Below are 18372 nucleotides of genomic sequence, written 5' to 3' on the forward strand. Positions count from 1 at the left end.
CCAACACCCCCCCCCCCACACACAAACTGGCTCCTTCTCCTCTCCCCCCCCTCCCCCCTGCTCTGGGACAACAGGGCCCAGCCCCAGGGTAAGATGCAGCTGCCCAGCATAAAGAGCCCCCTCCCTCAGTAGACCCCATGAACTGAGGGCTCCATCCACCTCCTGTCCCTCTCCCATCAAGTGAGCCCCAGCCACCTCCTCCCCCAGCAGTGGGCAGGTGAAGAAAAGGCGTTGGTTTATTTCCTGGTTGCTATAAGAACTGGTTACAGGTCGAGTTAAAAAAACAGACATTCTCCTCTCTGATCATGTACAAAACCCAGGCCCGGCTGGGGGGGGTGGGGGAGGTGGAGCTGGGCCCAGCTGGGGACATGGGCTTGGGGGGTGGGGGCAGAGCTGTGGCTTGTGGGAAATGAGCAGAGACAGCAGAACCAACACAGGGAAAGAAGGAAAGACGAGAAGTAACTGCATTTGGGGAGAGGGGGCAGACGGAGTCCCTGGCTCCCCACTTCAACCTCCCCACGATCCTAACACGAACACCCCAGCCCTGAAGAGGGAGTGGGAGTTTGTGGAAATAAAAATATATTTTAAAAAAGTGGAAGCCACACCCCTGCTCCTCACACCCCTGGGCTGATCCCTGAGGGGGCTGGGGAAGCCCCAACGGGGACACGTGGAACCAGGCACTGCAGCCCAGCCTGCCATGTACACAGGCTCTGGAGAAGGGGGAGATGCGGCTCTGGGAAGAGGGGCTGGGCTCAGTCCTCCAGGATGATGGGTTCACTGGTGCTGGCAGGGTGGGCTGGGGGCCCCGGCACCAGCGGCGCTACCACAGGCCGTATGGGCAGCACTGGCTTCACCTTGAGTGGCAGGTTGGGCCTACGGGCAGCTCGGCGCATCTCCAGGTGGGTGAGAGCCTTGCGCAGCGCCCTGCAGGAGACAGACAGCGGGTCACAGTGGGACAGCCTGTAAGCAGGGGGGCAGGGCCCCTCCAAATACCCCCCCCAGGCAGCTCTAGGTTCAAGCAGGCACAACCCAGATAGCTCCTGCTGCTGCAACACACAGAGCCCACAGCTCGGTGAGGGGCAGCAAGTCACAGCAAGAATGAGGCCACAGCCCCAGCCCTCCCAGAGGTTGGGGGGGAGAGAAGAGATGGAATGCCCTCCCCCATTTGAAGACTAGTGGGTTGGAGTGGGGGGGTGAGACTAAACCCCCCAATTTCACCCCGTCCAACTGAGAGCTTCGATTCTTCCCCAGTTGGCCTTGGGGTGCTCCCCACCAATCCACTCCCATTACCAGGTGTCCCCTCTGCCTGTCCCCCCACCTGCCATGATTTCCCCCATTGCCTGGTGGGACCTGTCCTCCGTGAGCTAGTGACTCCCCTTCCCCCACATTACCTGGGGCCCCCTCTGCCCCTCACCCCCAAGGTACCTGGTGTCCTTAGTGGCCACGAAGACAACAGGGTTGGGGGCATCAGCTGGGTTCAGCTTCTGACGCTTGACAGCTGGCTGGGCACTCGACCGCATCCCCGAGGTCATAGGTCGGCCATTGGCCGAAAACGGGACCCCGCTCCCTGCCACCTGCACCAATCACAGACCAGAGCCATCAGCTGGGCCTTACCCCCTCCTCTGCATGGACCCCACCCCCTACATCAATCACAGACCGGAGCCATCAGCTGAGCCCCACCCTCTGTTGGGACCCACTAACCTGACTCCCATGGGGTTGCCTGAGCAGCGCCCCCCTTAGGAAGGGGCTCTGGGGTTCTGGAGCACAGGCAGGAAGTTCTGACAGCGAGCACCCACCCATGGGTGGGGACCCCCTCCCCCGTCACTCATGCCATCGCTGCCCCCCACCCCAGAGTGTGTGCGTGGCACTCACGCTGTCGTATGCCCTCTTGCCCACGATGCTGGCCAGGCCCCGGTTCTGGCTCATTTGGTTCCGGTTTATGGGCGTCTTGGTGCCGCGTGGCGTTTTTGGTTTCAGAGGGGCCTGCGCAGCTGGAAAACCAGACAGCACCATTAGGATCCCACAGCCTAGTTCATCGCCCTCTGCCCCTCCCCAACATCTTAACTCTCCATGCACCCCCACCCCAATATATTAATCAAACAGAGCCCTCCCCCACCACAATGCCCCACTGCACCCTCATGAGGATTCTGCAGGGCTGCAACCCAACCTCCCCTTGGGCATTCCTTAACTTGCACTAACTGGGGGGCTTGCGGTCGGTGGTGTCCATGGGAATTCCCCTCTAAGTGTATGAGCCCACATGCAAGATGGGAATCATTTGCCCAGCAGTGCCCGTTGGGGCCACAGCAGTGTCCTGTCTGTCCTGTTCCCTCTCCGCACACCTGAGGATATGAAGGGCGGTGTGGCCATGACCATCCCTCTGTTCCCTCGTGTGTGTGCCTGCACAGATCTCATCCTAGGTGATTGACCAGCAGTCCCACCTCCCTGGTGCCATCAGTGGCACTGAACAGTGATTGGAACATGGCCTTCCTGAACCTGGCCTCTGGGCTTAAAGCCCTGTCTAGGGCACAGCTTTGGACACAGGGCAGCGGGTTACTCCAACGGGCGGGTTCCTGAAACATGCAGAGGAGGCAGCCTGACCTCTGGCTGAAAAAGTTGTGATACCTGGGGAGAGGAAACACCTGCCATGTGATAACACTAGAATCCACTGGGGAAGCCATTGAGATGGGCTCTAGGAAGAGACCACTTGTCCCTTAGCAATGCCAGTTAATGCAACCAAAAGGCGGGGAGACTGGTCCTACTAGGTAAGAGAACAGGGCTGTAGAGATCTCTCCAGCGTGGAGCTACTTCTTTCCCCCCCAAAAGGAATTGTATTTAGGAAAGAAAACAGGGAAATTCACTTTCTGGATTCAGTGGGAATCTTAAAACAACTTTAGGAAGTAGTCTTGCCACCCCCTGATCTGGATGAAACATGGTATAATGGAGCCAGGGGACCTGGGAGTTTGCCGACGTGCTTGGCTGATGGAATGGCCACCAGAAGAGCCACTTTGAGAGTAAGGTGCTGAAGGGAATATTCAGAGATGGGCTCAGAGGTGGCTACATGAGCCCTGCCAGGCCTTTATTTGGCTTTCTAACTGTTGGAGGAACAGTAGGGGGGGAGAATACACCACATGACTGACTGGGCTGGCATGCTCTAGCTGCTGCAAGGTGGACCTTGACCGAACTGATCTAGAGTCCACAGAGATTCAGATGCAGACCACACAGTCAAGGATTCTTGACACCAGGGCTTTCCAGAGAGTCATGGCTACATGGTTGCTCCCAGACTGAGGATCTTCTCATTGTGGAAGTTGGTTCTCCTCGTGGAGGGCTTTCTGCTTGGTAAAATCAGTCCTCAGACTTGCAATGAACAGGCTCTACTGGCAACCCTTAACCAGCCAACACAAGTAGGTAGTTAGATGTTTGCGTCTGGCTGGAGAATCTGGCCATGATTCTGAGATACTATATCAGGACAATCTGGTAGTGCTATTGAAGGCAGAGGTGACATTTGAATGAGATCCAGCAACTAGAGAGATGGTTGTAGGCAGTCTCATCTCTCCCAGAGACGATGATTCCCCTATCTGAAGCTGGTCCATCCAAGCACCCCAGCCTGTCCCAGAAGCATCTGGGACTGAGGTCTTTGTTGGTGGAAGGATGGAGATGCAGAGCTTCTGTCCACCAGTTTAATGATGACAGGATATGAATTGGGACAATGACGTGCACATCTGTCTTGTAAGGCAATATACCGACCTGAGCCAGCCCTGTGCTGGGGGAGGCAAAGCCTAGCTAGCAGCAGCATGTCAGAGCAGCTTAAGAGTCGAGGACAGGTTTTCAACATGGCTGATTGATTTAATTTGATGTAGGAGGTCACAGAGTTTAAGCCAGGAGGACTATGAGGGCATCTAGTCTGACCTCCTGTATAGCACAGACCACTCAACCCCACCCAGTTAACTCAGGCTATTGGGCTCAATAACCTGGAGTAGACTAAGTATTATAGCCCTCTCGGGACTAAACTAGTATGTGCCACAGGCAGAGACTAGGAGGGAGCAAAGTGCACTACTGCTTGAGGCCCCTGCCATAGCCAATGATTATCTGGGGAAATCTCTCCTCGGGAAGGTACACCACTGATGAACTGGGAATCAATCAGAGCTACTATGAACCATCTGTGGAGGGATAATTTGCTGGAATTTATCATCATCAAGACAGGAGAAATTCCAGAAGCCTGGAAGAAGACAAATATAGTACCAATCTATAAAAAGGGATATAAGGACAACCCAGGGAATTACAGACCAGTCAGCTTCAGTAGCCGGAAAGATAATGGAGCAAATAATTAAGCAATCAATTTGCAAACACTTAGAAGATAATAAGGTGATAAGTTACAATCAGCATGAATTTGTCAAGAACAAATCCTGTCAAACCAACCTAATAGTGGTCTTTGACAGGGTAACAAGCCTTGTGGCTAGTGGGGAAGCGGTAGACGTGGTATATCTTGACTTTAGTAAGGCTTTTGATACTGTTGTGCGTGACCTTCTCATAAACAAACTAGGGAAATACAACCTAGATGGAGCTACTATAAGGTGGGTGCATAACTGGTTGGAAAACTGTTCCCAGAGAGTAGTTTTAAGTGGTTCAGTCAAGCTGGAAGGGCATAATGAATGGGGTCCCACAAGGATCGGTTCTGGGTCCGGTTCGGTGCATCTTCATCAATGATTTAGATAATGGCATAGAGAGTACACTTATAAAGTTTGCAAACGATACCAAGCTGGGAGGGGTTGCAAGTGCTTTGGAGGATAGGATTGAAATTCAAAATGATCTGGACATCAGGTTTGAAGTAAGTAGTATGAAATTCAGTAAGGACAAATGCAAAGTACTCCACTTAGGAAAGAACAAATCAGTTGCACACATACAAAATGGGAAATGACTACCTAGGAAGGAGTTCTGCGGAAAGATCTGGGGGGGGTCATAGTGGATCATAAGCTAAATATGAGTCAACAATGTAATATTGCAAAAAAGGCAAACATCCTCCTGAGATGTATTAGCAGGAATGTTGTAAGCATGACACGAGAAGTAACTGATAAGGCCTCAGCTGGAATATTGTGTCCAGTTCTGGGCGCTACATTTCAGGAAATGTGGAAAAACTGGAGAAATTCCAGAGAAGAGCAACAAAATTGATTAAAGGTCTAGAAAACATGACCTATGAGGGAAGATTGAAAAAATTAGATTTGTTTAGTCTGGAGAAGAGAAGACTGAGGTGGGGACGTGATAACAGTTTTCAAGTACATAAAAGGTTGTTGCGAGGAGGAGGGAGGTAAATTGTTCTCGTTAAGCTCAGAGGATAGGACAAGAGGCAATGGGCTTAAATTGCAGCCAGGGAGGTTTAGGAAAAACTTCCTAACTGTCAGGGTGGTTAAGCACTGGAACAAATTGCCTAGGGAGGTTGTAGAATCGCCGTCATTGGAGGTTTTTAGGAGCAGGTTAGACGCACGCCTGTTAAGGATGGTCTAGTTATTACCTAGTCCTGCCTTGAGTGCAGGGGACTGGACTAGATGACTTAGTAAGTTCCCTTCCAGTTCTAGGATAAGGCCGAGTTTCTTGAATAGGCCAAGGACAAAATCTAGGGAGACTTCCTGATGGGGCTGCCTAGACATCCATGCTCTGTCTCTTCAGGTACTTTGTGAAGACTCTTGGTCCTCTGGAGAGACCAAAGGTCAGCACCTTGCAGTGATAATGGTTGACCCTACAGTCAGAGGTACTTCCATAGCATGACCGCTCTAGCCCACAGGAAGGGCACATCCTGTAAGTCTGGAACCACAAACCAGCCTTGACCCTGTAACTGAGGGATGCGAGCGTTGCCATCCAGGAAGGTGCATATGTGCCTGTTCGGTCTTCTCAAGTTGAGGATGGGATGTGGTCCCCCTTTTTTCTTGGAATAAAGAATTATCAGGAGTAGAAACCTCTTCACTGCTCCTAGGAAAAGCAGGGAGGCCACTTGCAATTGGTTTTCATGAGAAGGGCCCCTGGAGAGGGACAGGAAAGGGGGCAGAGACTGGAACGGGAGTACCCTGGGAGATAACTTATAGTACCCATTGGTCAGTAATTACTCTACTCCACATCAGAGTGAATAAAGGTGGCATCCCTAGATAAGGTTGGGGAGAGCAGCTCTGGATTGTGACTCTTGACCTCTGTGTCAAACCTGCTCCCCAGACAATGAAGTTGGGATGGCTAGTGGTGCATGAGAAAACCTGGGCTGCTGCTGCGAGCAGATGTCTGTTCCTTGCCTGATCTGGCTTCCTTCTGTAGGCCGGGGTACGAATGCCCAATGATCGCAGCAGGTCTCTGGAATCCTTCAGGGAATGTAGAGCATGATAGTACAGGCTAAATATCTTTTGAACAGCCAGTCTGAAATGGTATTCTGAAACTCCTTTGGGACACCTGGTGCTTTTAGCCATGTGGTGACTCCCACAGCCATGGATCTAGCTGCATATCCCAAGCATCCATGGCTGCTTGGAGAGATGTTTGCACTAGTGACAGATGTTATTGCCTTTAGATATTGTCTATCCTCTTAAAGTCTACTGATAAAGGGAGCTACTTTCTCCCAAGTTAGAGTCCGACTCAGAATAGTGCTTGGTAATTTGCTATCTGTACCTGGGAAGAGGCTGAGAAATAAGCTTTTCTACCTGAGAGGTCAAGCTTTCTATTGGGGATTTTGTCTTTCAGAGTAGACATCAGTGGACCAGGCTCTCTCCTTCCAAGACCACCAGGAATCCAGGGACCAGGTGGGTGTAGAACTTCTCAGCTCCCTTCTGCAGAACTTGATCTTTTTTCTCTGCTTGCTTTGAAGTTAGGGTGAAGGTACCCAGCGGCTTCCAGAGATCTGTGACTGGCTCCATTGTGCCCTTCCTGACTGGCATCACCATCCTGCCCAGAGCAAAGATGTCAAACAGTCTGAGGGATGAGGGGTCTTGGATCACTGAGCTCTCAGTTTCTAGGGCATCAGAGTCTGAGTAGTCTGCTCCTGAAATATTCTGTAGGCATCCAGAGCAGAGGAGGCCGCTTCATCGGGTGAGACAAGGAGGGATCTATCGGAGAGGTTGGGGACACTGCTCCTCAGTTTCAGGACCTGTCTCTCCCTCCTCTGCGGATGTTCTTCCTTATCTCTAACCCTCCAAGCGTCTCACGGCCAAGGGATCTGGGTCGTCTCTCAAGGGGGCCTTGTAGTCAAAGCTGCAGGACAGTGGAACATTCTTTGCTTGCCAGTGTGCTAGAGGGAGAGCTACTTCTGGAGGATTTTCAGAGCAGAGCCCAGTACGGCCACAGTGAAGAGCTGTAAGAGTGGGGCAGGTCAGACCACTGCCATGGAGGTGGGTGTCAGAGGACAGACCAGCGCTCTGAAACAAGTGGTGTTCACTGGAGAGGAACCCTTCCCAGAGCCCGGTACATGGGCGGGAGGTGGTGGTGTGGTGTGGTCTGGTCTGGAGAGGGAGAGGAGATTTCCTGCAACAGCAGAGTGACCTCTTGGCTGGTGTGTCAGTACAGCTGTTGAAGTTTGTTCCGTGTGTAGCATCCTTGGGACCAGAGAAGTAGCAATTCCCAAAACCAGAAACCACTCGATTCCTTGTCACTTGCCCCTGGATTCTGAGAGGGAGGGGACTGAAGGCCAATGACTTTTCTTAGGCCTCTCGGCACCTCCGGGTTCAGGGAAGGTAGATTGGTGCCTAAAGCCAAGTGTGGTCTGGTGTTCTGGGCAAGTCTGCCTCAGAGTGGAGGATGTGGTACCAGTCTTCAGCACTGGAGCAACCAGTGATGCCAAGCTGACTTTTGGCAGCTGTGGCTGGCCCATTGGTACCATTTCAGATTCCCCCAATGGTACCGGTCTCAGGAGCTGCATCCCAGCTGCCAACAGCACTGACTGCCAGGGACTTGAAGTTGAAGGTCTTGTGTGGAGCCTGATATCCGTTCTTCTGGGTTCAAAGTGCCCCACGACTGCTCCAGAAGCAGCATTTCAGCCGATTGTCCCTGATTGTCTTGTTGACATAAAGGACCAGCAGAGCGTGCACCAATCAGATACATGTCTTGCCTAAGCAGATAGTTAAGGGCCATGTCCATGGGAAAGGGGAACAAGCACAGGGTGGAAAGCCTGAGGGCCTTCAATCCATAAAGCACCAAAGAAAAATAAGGAACTTGGGAGAAGCGGGGAGGGGATCGTTGAGAAAACTAAGGGAAAAAAGCATTTAAGGGATTAAGGCGACCTACCTACCACTAGGAAACATGCTGAGGGCAGCAGGCAGCCATAGCCTGGCTCCATCTTGCTGCCAGGGGCAGCAAGAGGAACTGAGGTACAGTTGCATCCATTCTGCCCTTTATGCCCACAGCCGAGGGCATGCAAGGGCATCCAACCTCATGCAGATGCACCTAGAGTGGGATCCACAGACAAGCACTCAAAGACCGTGGAGCAACAGCCCTGTTCAAGTGGAGAGCAGTGCTGTCCGGTCAATGGGGGGGCTGAGGAGTTTCCCCCTTGGAATGGAGGTAAGGCTGGTGTGGGGCATGGGAAGCCAGGCAGGTGTGGGGCTGCAGGCCTCAGTCCTCCCAAGCTGGGCTCTCCCTGCTGTGCCTAGAGCTCCGTGCCCCTGGCCCTTACCCAGCTCTTTGACGATGGTGGCCAGCGGCAGTCGCACCAGGGGGTGAATCTTCAGGGGGGTCTTGGCTGCCTTGGGTAGCCGGATAGAGCCTATGGAGGGAAGCAGAGAGTGGGTGTGAGATGGGGGAGCCCATGGTGCCCTCCCACCCAGCCCAGAACACGTACACTCAGCCTTGATGGCGTTGGCGTTGATAGGAGCATAGGGGCGCCGGGCAGCACGGCGTGGCTGCAGGATGTCGCGGCACATGCGGCGGGCAATGCGGGTCAGCTTGGTGGTCTGCAGCAGGAAGGTCTGGCGGTTCTTGGCCAGCAGCTTGGCCCGGTTGGCGCTGGTCGTGTAGGGAGAAAGGCTCTGGGCTTCCGGCCTTGACATGTGGCCCCTGGAGTGCGGCTCCTGCGACACAGAAGGGTAGGTGGGTCAGGGCCCAGCATGGGGCACTGGGAGAGCCTGGGGGCAGGGACACAGCCCAGCACAGGCTGGACAGAGGAGCCCAAGGCTCAAGTGCTGGCAGTTCCCAGCTCTCAACCTGTGGGGTATGTACACCCCCGGGACCACGAGGAATGAGGGCCTCCCCAGTGCAGCCTAATACCCCTGCCCCCCCACCTACCCCCAAACGCAGGCATTAACCATGGAGGGCCGCACCCATGCCCATCCACTCCAGCAGGCATTACCGAGCTCCCTGCATGCCTATGCCCCGGGCAGGGATTGCCACAACACTGTCAGTGCCCTGCATGCCCATCCCCCGGGAGGTGTTACTGTGGTGCCATGCCCCTCAGCCGGCATTACCGTGGCACTGCGGGCGGCTCCCTCCAGCTGTGTCGGGGTCTTCAGCCCCCCGTATTTCTTCCAGTAGATCCAGCAGGAGGCGCAGAGGCGGCACTGCATGTTGGGCGGGCCCCAGGCATACCACTGTGCTGACTGGGTGGCTGAGGGCGAGGAGAGACTGCAGCATTAGGGGGAGGGGACTCCACAGCTGAGCAACCTGCTGACAGGGAGGCCCAGGGATCCGCCCCCTCCCCCGGGACAAGAACCATGGCAGCAGTCAGGGCCCTCCACCCCCAGCCTTGGAGCCCCACGTCAGCACTCACTGTGGCAGCTCTCACAGGTCAGCCCCTTCTGGAAGCCAGCCCCGTTCATGCCAGGCTTGGAGCCCACCGAGATGATCTGATTGGGGTTAGGTTTAGTGCTGCCAGGGGAGAAGAGACGAGGTCACACCCAACTCCAACTCCAGACCACCCACCACCTAGGGGGAGGGCAGGGGGCCTGCTCCCCACAGTGCATGGGACAGGCACCTCTTATCCCAGACCCCACTAGAAGGGGACATAGCCCCTCCCTCAGGCCTAGCCTCCTGTCCTACCTCCCCCACATGCTCACACTGGGGGTGACCCCCCCCCTCCCCCACGCTCACACTAGGCAGGGGTGACCGCCACACCCACACACACACCCACAATACTCACTAGGTAGGGATGTAGACCTGCTTCAGTTTGCTATCAGCTTCAGCGGCCTTCAACCTTTTCTGCAAACAGAGACACGGCCTAAGCAGGGGAGGAGATGCAGCCCCCTCACTCACCCCCGGCAGGAGGAAGGCCCAGTCCCAGAGCCCCTCACCTCCCGGGCCCAGCTCACCTGCTGGATGTAGCGGTCGGTGGTTTTCCACATGTAGTAGAACTGCACAATGCTGGCCAAGGACTTCCAGGGCAGCTGCAAGGGCCAGAGAGGTGGTCAGACAGCGCCAGGAGAGCCCCACACACCCAGCCCCAGGAGGCATGGGGTGGGAGGGAGACAGCAGTGCCTCAGCCTCCCATGCCGACCCGAGCCAGTGCAGGATCAGTCTCCAGGGGGTCCCAATCCCTCTCCTGGGTCCACGTCCCCCCAAGATGGAGCAGTCCAGTGTGGGTGCCTGGGAGGTTCTTACCACCCCCACAAAGGAAGGCCTTAGAGCGGGTCCCAGGCAGATCCACCCCCCCCCCATCCCCACTCACAAAGTCCTGTCGGATGTCATTGAAATCCTTGCCGTACTTCTCCAGCGCCTCCTCAAAGAGCATGGCCTCCGAGGCCGACCACTCCTCCATCTCGTCGCGACACAGCACTGGGCCCCCCTGGGGCACCAGCGTCGACATGGCCTTGGCCAGGTCGTAGCCGTTCCGCTGCAGCGTGTCCATGGCATGGAACTGCGAGGAAAGGGGTGGTCAGCAGGCTGTCTCTCCTGGCTGCCGGGGGACACACGAGCCTCCGAGCCAGCACCCCATGAGAGGAGTGCAATGTTCCCCAGGGGTTACGTCTCTCAACCCTCTGGGCAGGGGGCAACCCGAGCCCCCCAGCCTTGGGTCAGGAGGGTTGAGGCAGCTTCTGAGGCCCGTCACATCCAGTGAGTCACCTTGGGCTGTAGGGGCTCCTCCAGGAGCCACTGGGGATAAGGACACCACACAAATGGACTGCAGAACTCAGAAAACACACAGCCTGTTCCCTGCCCCCCCCATCTCCTTCTCACCAGTGTGATGTCCCGGGAGGCGGCGGCTGCGCTCATGTGCAGACTGGGCTGCCGGATGGAGCTGCTGCAGTCCAGAGCTCGAGCAAAGGTCCCGACGGCCCTGGGGAGGGACACAGGTTAGCGACAACCCAGAGCCCAAGGGAGCCCCACGTGAACCAAGAGACCCCCTCCTCTCCCCCCCCAAGTCCATGGAGCACTGTGCCCCCACCCCCGAGCTGGCATCTCACCGAGCCACCACCAAGAATTGGTCAATTTGCCGGTCGGTCAGTGGGTTGTCGGGGTCCCAGACCTTCATCTCCATCTTCTGCTGGTTCCGATTGTCCGACTCACCTGTGGGGAGGAGCCAGTCAGGAAAGACGATACTGCATCTCTTCCCCCACCCCTCACCCCGAGAGAGGCAGGCAAGGTACATGGCTCCCCTAGGGCATTGGGGCCCTCCCTCCGGGACACGGCTGCCCCAGAGAACGAGGCTGACCTCCCCCAGGGGCACAGATCGGTCCAGGAGACACCCTCCCCCATCACCTTCAGCCAGCCGGTCGGGGATCTCAGCTTGGAACTTGCAGCCGACCCGAATCTCCCCCTGGTCAGCCAGAAGCGTCTTCTGGACAGGGTCAAAGACCAGCGAGTAGAAGAAGCAGTCCTGGGGTAGGGGCAGAGGGGTTAGGCAGGGCACCCCAGCAGACTGGTCTCTCACAACCCTGCTCCACCCAGAAACAGCTCTTCCCATACCCCCAAGAGAGAGCTCTGCCCTGGTTTCAACCCTTCTCACCTGCAGCCAGGCCAGGGGGCAAGTCCTCCTTCCTCCCTGCCCCCACTCCCTGACCAGTTCCAGGGCGCTGAGCCCAGCCCCTCAACCCCTGTAGGCCCAGCCCCTCCAAAGGCCCAACTCCTCACCTCCTTCTCCAGGTACTGGCTGAGGATGTCAGTCTCGTTGAGCAGCGTGACGCTGCATTTCCCCCTGCAGGAACCAAGCACAGGTCACATCACAGGCTGGCCCCATGGTTCCCCCGCCCCAGATCGGGGCCCTGAGGGATCCCCACATCCCAGCAGCAGCAGCAGAGTCGGCCCTACAGAGCTGCTGCCCCGGGCTCACACCCCTCCCTGTGAAACTGGTTTGGTGCTGGACCGCCCCAGAGGACACAGACCCAGGAGATGGCAACAGGGAGGCACGAAACCCAGGATAAGGCCCCCCAGGCCGAGGAAGGCCTCTCCCTCAAAAGAGCCCTAGCCCCCGTGCCCAGCAGAGCTCCCCCACGCACCGTATGTGGGTGGCTGGCAGCGACTCAAACTGGCGCGACAGGAAGAGCTCACGATGCTTCAGCTGGTGCCGCTGCTGCTCCGACACCCCCGGCTGCTTCGACTCCTCCTCAAACTCGCCTGCGGCAGGACACGAGGGTCAGGGGCTCCCAGCCGCACCATCTCCCCCCGACAAAGAGCTTCCACAGAGCTCCCAGCCTGCCCACCTCCCCCCAACAAAGAGCCCCCAGCCCCACCACCTCCCACCGACAGAAAGTCCCCACAGAGACCCCAGCCCCACCACCTCCCCCCAACAGACAGCCCCACAAAGACCTCCCCAACAGACAGCCCCACAGAGACCCCAGCCCCTACAGCAAAATCAGACCCCACCCTCCCACATCCCAGCCCCAAGGCTGCTGCTGTCCATCCCTAATTACTCACTGCCCCCAATTTCGCCCGCCCCCCCAGTCCCAGGAGCAAAGCTCTGCTGCTCCCATCACCCACTCTATCCCCCAAGAGCAGAGAGTACTGCCCTACCCCCCATTCAGCCCCCAAGCTGAACCTCCCCCTTCCTACCCCCACCAGTTTCACAGCACACTGCCCTGCCCAGAACAGGGCAAGCTCCAGGCTTCAACATCCCCTCCCTGCCCGGGAGCACCCGTAACTCCCCCTGGAGCAGAGCACCTGCCTGGGTTAACCCTCCCCATGCTGAAAAGCAGTGTGTACCCCCTCCCCAATAACCCCCAGAGCACAGCACCGCCCCAGGTTAACCCTCCCCCACTGCCCAAGAGCAGAATGCACCCCCCTCAGAACCCTCCCTCTAGCAGAGCACGCTCCCCCCATCCTCAGAGGCCCTCCCCCCTCAAAGCAGGAAGTGGCCAAGCTGCGCCACCCGCCACGAAGCTCATTGTTCTCCCAGCCCCACTGTCTCCAGCACTTGGCAGCAGCCCAGTGGGGGACGGCACTGATTCCACCCTGTTCACGTGTTCAGGAAGCCCTGTGGGGTGGGGGCAGGGTAGGCGGGGGCAGCCCCCTGGGACCCAGTCCCACTCCTCGCCCACCCCACTTGGGCAGAGTCAAGGGTGGCCCCCACCAAACAGGCCCGGAAACCCCAAGCCCAGGCGAGCAGCTAGCACAGGCCCCAACCGGAAGAGCTCCCACGGCCTGTTAACTCTGCACTGCCCATGGCCTCCATGCTGCAGCAGCCTCATACATGAGGGGCTAGGGAGAGCTGGGCAAGCTCCGGCCCCAGCACCCCTCACTCCTGACCCACAGCCCCCTGCTGTGCCAGCCCCTCCCCCCCGCCTACAGCTCTGCTGGTGCCCCTCACTCCCAATCTGCGGCCCCCTGCTACCCCAGCTCTGGACTGGGAAATGAACTAACATTCCCCTCCCCCACACACACACACCCTAGGCTCGGGTCTCCTCAGTTGCATTTGCTGATTGTGTGTTTGACACCAGTGCTCTTGGGGTGAAAGGTCAAAGTCTAGGCACCTGCAAGACCCTTCACAGATCCTTGGACACTGCCCAATGCAGGGTGAATAGGCGTGAGATGGGGAGGAGGAGGAGGTGGGACCCTGACTGTACTGTGTGCTGGGGGGGCTCATCACCCCAGAGACACTCCCTGCCTCATACCACAAATGACAAGGATTAGTGCCACTCTTACCCAGTGCCTGCAGCCTACGGGGAGGGGAAGGAGGAGACGGGGCTGGGAAAGGAGCTGGCAGCTCTCCTAGCCAGGCAAGCAGGGAGCTGCCCAGGGAGGGGCAGGCAGGGTGGCCTTTTACCCACTAGCTCCAGGCAGCAGCAACTCTGTCAGTATGTCTGCCCTGCATCACAGGCACGGGGCCATAATATTCCTCCAACCAGCCCCACCCCACACATGCCCCACTGCCCCCCAACAGCCCCCCCACACACATCCCAGTGCCCAAGACCCCACACCTGAGAGAGAGCCACTGCTCCCCAATGACTAGGACTGTCCCCCAACCCTATGCAGGCCCCTACTACTTCATCCCCAAAGATAGACCCACCCCCTGCTAGCCTGAGACAGCCTAATAGCCCCCAAGACCTCTACCCCACTCCATGCTTCCCCTCAGGCAGACCCCAGAGGCCCCAGGCCTGCCTGTAGAGCCATGGGGATGGGCCCCAGCACTCACGAGCGTTGCTGTCAGCCAGGCTGTTGAGGCTGCTGGAGATGTCCCGGCGCCGGAAGAGACACACCACCTTGGCCTCCACATTGCCATTGGCTGTCTGGGGATGAGAGCAGGACGCTGCCTGAGAGGAGAGGCTGGCACTGCTGTTCCCCTGGGAGTTGCTCCTCACCACCCCCACGCCCTAGACACAGCACTTGGTGCAGCCTCCCAGCTGGGGCACTGAGGGAACTGCCAGGGGATCCCAGCTCCCTCCTGTACGTACACATGGCAGGCTCAGAGTGGCTGCAGTGCCCCCAGGAGCAACCTTTCAATCTGGCCAAGGGGTCCCTCCTGTAAAGGGGGTCTGGCTACAAATCCCCAATGGTGTGTGTCTGTGGGGGTCTGGCTGCAGGTCCCTAGCCTTTGGGGGGATGTATAGACAGGGTACATCTGGCTGTTGCGCCCAAACCCAGTAGGAGGGGCAGGGGGAGAGATGTGGGTCTCTAGTGTGAGAGGGGGTACGGATGTCTAGCTCTGGTCCCAAAGCCCAAGAGAGGTGGAGGGGGGGTGGGTCTCTGGTGCACGGCTGGTGGGGGTGAGCATACAGGTACTGGCTGTGGTCCTGTGGCCCTAAGGGATGCATGCAGGACATGTGGTGGAGGGGGGTCCCCTGGGTGTGGTCCCATGGCCCCTCACCTTGTTGAGCTCCTCAATGCGCCGGACGAGGTAGGGGTTACTGGAGGAATTCTCAAAATAGACGTAATCTGCAGAGAGAATTGAGACCGAAGACGTCGGAGGGAAATCAGGAGAATAGGCAGCCACCCAGGAAGCACAGGCTGAACCCTCAGAGCCATCACATGAGCCACCTGTCCCCATGGGGCATTCCCAGTCTCCATCCCAGTGCCACCTGCTCCCAATGGGGCATTCATCTCCTCCCCCGTGGGGCTGCCTCACCTAGACTGCCCCAGCTGTTTCATACTCGCCTGCCAAGCACCCGGTGTATCCATGGGGTTTCCTGTCCCCACCCTCAGCCAGGCCCTGAACAGCAGTAACCAGGCAGCCCCCAAAGGGGGGGTCCCTCTCCCAGTCTCCATCTCGCCAGTTAGCACAGCAGCAGGCACCAACACATTCCTCCCATCAGCACCCACTTGCACACATAGGCAACATTGCCCAGGCTGCAGCACCCCAGAGCAGGGGCCAACTTTCTATCCCACCCCTCTTAGCACCCAGACCCCCCCACTGCCACTCCCAGTCACAGCCAGGCAGCGCCCCCCTGCTGGCACCACCTGCCAAACATCTGCACGGACATGGCCCAGTCTAAGGGCAGCATTGCCAGTGCCTGGTGATAGGTTCCAGCCCGGAGCAGCAAAAGCTAGGCATGGGCAGCATTGACCAGGCTCAGGAGGTAGCTGAGCCACAGTGCCCAGGCAGCAAAACAGCCAGGTACTGGTGTGGGCAAAGCGCTGCCAGGATAGGAGACAGCCCCCCCCTCAAAGCAGCACAACTGCAAAGGGATCTCAGTGCAAGATCACACACACACCTGCGGAAGACACCCCAGAGTCAGCACAAGGGGAGGATGTTATAAAATAAAGCCACTAGGAAGGAGAGACCCTTCCCCCAAAGTGCCACTCCCCCAAATGCTCTAAAATGAGATGTCCCACAACTGTCCCCACCTCCCAACCAACTGTTCCACACACCATCTCCATAACCAGACCCCCAAGCTACCCCACATAACTTACCCTCCACAACATCCCCCAACCAGGCCTCCTCCTCCCACAGCCCATAATCCACCCCCAACAGCCCCAAAACTACATATACCTCTCCCAGCCCTCCAACCCCCCCCCACACAACCCCCCCCCACAAACTGCCCCCCACATAACCCACTCTCCCCAACATCCCCAAACCAGACACCCCCTCCCTCAGCCCATAACCCACCCGTAACTGCCCCAAAATTACATACACCTCAAGCAGCCCTCCAAACCCACCCCCCACGCCCCCAAACTGCCCCCACATATAACCTGCCCCCCTGGCCTCCCCACAACCAGATTCCTCCCAACTCTCCCCCACAAGCACCTCACACCCTACTTGGTCAGCTGCCCCAGACACTCCACAAGCAAACTCCTGACCACATATAAACACCTCCCTGACCCCCATTCCCCAATCGCTCCCCGACCAGCCATACCCACAGCTCACCAAGTCTTGTACTCCATATAACCAGCCCACCGCCCCGGACCCCATATGGGCCCCACACCCGGTAAATTCCCTTACCCCATTTAACCAAACTCACTGCCCCCCAAAGGATTCCCTCCACCCCATACCCTGCCAGCTCCCACCACAACCTACCTCATCCCCAAATAACCAGCCTATTACCAGCCCAACCCACCAGCCAGAACCCCAAGTGCCCTATTTTCCCACTGTACTTGAACTTCTTCACACCATGCCACCAGCTCACTACACCAGACTCCCCTGCCCCCACATAACTAGCCCATCATCCCTTACCCCCATTGTCCACCTCCCCCCCACAACCTGATCCCCCCCGACTGCCCCATGCCCTCCAGAGCCTGTGAACACCCCATACCTGATGAAACCACCTCCCTATCCCACAGCGCCCCCACCCTATAACCCCAAACCCCACATAACAAACCCGCTGCTCCCCACCCCCAACCAGCACCCATCCCCCCATACAGCCTGCTCCCCGTGGGTCAGATCACTCCGCCCTCTCCCCTACCCCGACACAGGGGCGCAGCATGTGGGGGGAGAACAGCCTCTTCCTCTAGGGAACTAAGAGGGCATCCTCCCCCCACCCCAGCCAAGACCGCCCAGCCCAGCCTCCCCCCCCAATCCGCTAGTGCTGGGGACACACCGCCCCGTCCAGCCCCGCTTCCCCCCACACTGACACCTCCGGCCCAGCCACTGCCCCGCAGCGCCACACGCCTGGGGGCGCCCCAGCCCCGTCTGCCCGCTCACTCCCCCAGCCCGCGGCTCCCCGCACTCCCCGCCCAGCCGCGCACTGACTCCCCCCGGGCCAACCCCGCTCTGTCCAGTTCAGTCCCAGCCGGGGGCAGCCCCGGCCCCGACTCACCCCCCACCCGGTACATATTGGCCGCCATGGCCCCGCCGCGCGATGGGGGAAGGGGAGGGGGTTCCGTCCGGCTCCGCTCGGGCCCTCGCTAGCCCCGCTCCCGGCCGCTCTTCATCTCCTCCCGCTCCGCCGCGCCGCCGCCGCCTCCTCCTCCTCACGCAAGGCCAGGGCCAGGCGGCTTCGGGCGGTTCCGGCCGCGCTTCGGGGGTCTCCGGGAAAGGATCGGGGAGGCTCGGAAATATCCGAGGCGGCTTCGGGCCCAAATCGGGTCTCTCCGGAAACATTCGTATCTTTCCGGAAGCACCTGGGGAAGCTTCGGGCATCGCCGACGACAGCCTCCCGGTGATCGGGTCCTTCCGCCCAGTGACTCCAGTCCAGATGGCCGGCGCCGGGCAGAACTTCGGGCCTTGCCGGTGATCTTCGGGTAAATACGGAGACTGCAGCATTCGGCTATTTCCGGACAGAGACTGTCCCGCTCGGGCCTTTCCGGAAGGAGACCGCAGCGCTGGGTTTTTAACCCATTCCTCTCCAGCGAGGCTGCCCCTGGCAACAGGGGCAATTCCCAGCAGCCTCAACTGCACCAGGGTTATTTGCATACATGTACATATGCAAATTTACAGCTGTGCAACCCAAAATACCCACTAATTTACTCCTCACGCCCAGGAATTCACTGATTGCAAGGGGATCCTGCATCCAAAGGTGAGATGCAGCCACTTCTGGAGTGGGGCACCATTGCACTAATTCCAGTGTCCTGCCATGTAGGAATGACAGCACCGCAGCAGAGAGGCGGAGATGT

The 18372-nt window shown here is 58.0% G+C and overlaps 1 protein-coding gene across 1 annotated transcript; it reads right to left on the reverse strand.

Moving 5' to 3' along the window:
- Positions 1-218: 218 nt before the first annotated feature.
- MTA2 (metastasis associated 1 family member 2) lies at positions 219-17718 on the reverse strand. Its single transcript, XM_054034724.1, has 18 exons — positions 17577-17718; positions 15191-15258; positions 14519-14612; positions 12387-12504; positions 12022-12085; positions 11650-11767; positions 11355-11457; positions 11128-11227; positions 10619-10807; positions 10263-10337; positions 10094-10152; positions 9725-9822; positions 9423-9562; positions 8801-9029; positions 8636-8725; positions 1873-1991; positions 1426-1574; positions 219-924 (listed from the first exon to the last, which is right to left on the reverse strand). The coding sequence occupies exons 1-18, from the start codon at positions 17602-17604 to the stop codon at positions 753-755; spliced, it is 2013 nt and encodes a 670-aa protein (XP_053890699.1). The 5' UTR covers positions 17605-17718; the 3' UTR covers positions 219-752.
- Positions 17719-18372: the final 654 nt, after the last annotated feature.

Source organism: Malaclemys terrapin, chromosome 7 (assembly GCF_027887155.1).
Source record: "Malaclemys terrapin pileata isolate rMalTer1 chromosome 7, rMalTer1.hap1, whole genome shotgun sequence".
In the NCBI taxonomy this organism is placed as follows: Eukaryota; Metazoa; Chordata; order Testudines; family Emydidae; genus Malaclemys; species Malaclemys terrapin.

Coding starts and splice junctions, on each gene's coding strand:
- MTA2 (XM_054034724.1), bottom strand. CDS start 17,604: ATGGCGGCCAATATGTACCGGGTGGGGG. Junction 12,505..14,518: donor CCTGGCTGACAGCAACGCTC/GTGAGTGCTGGG, acceptor GTCCTGCCGCAG/GCGAGTTTGAGGAGGAGTCG. Junction 9,823..10,093: donor CAGGTCTACATCCCTACCTA/GTGAGTATTGTG, acceptor CTCCCCTGGCAG/CACTAAACCTAACCCCAATC.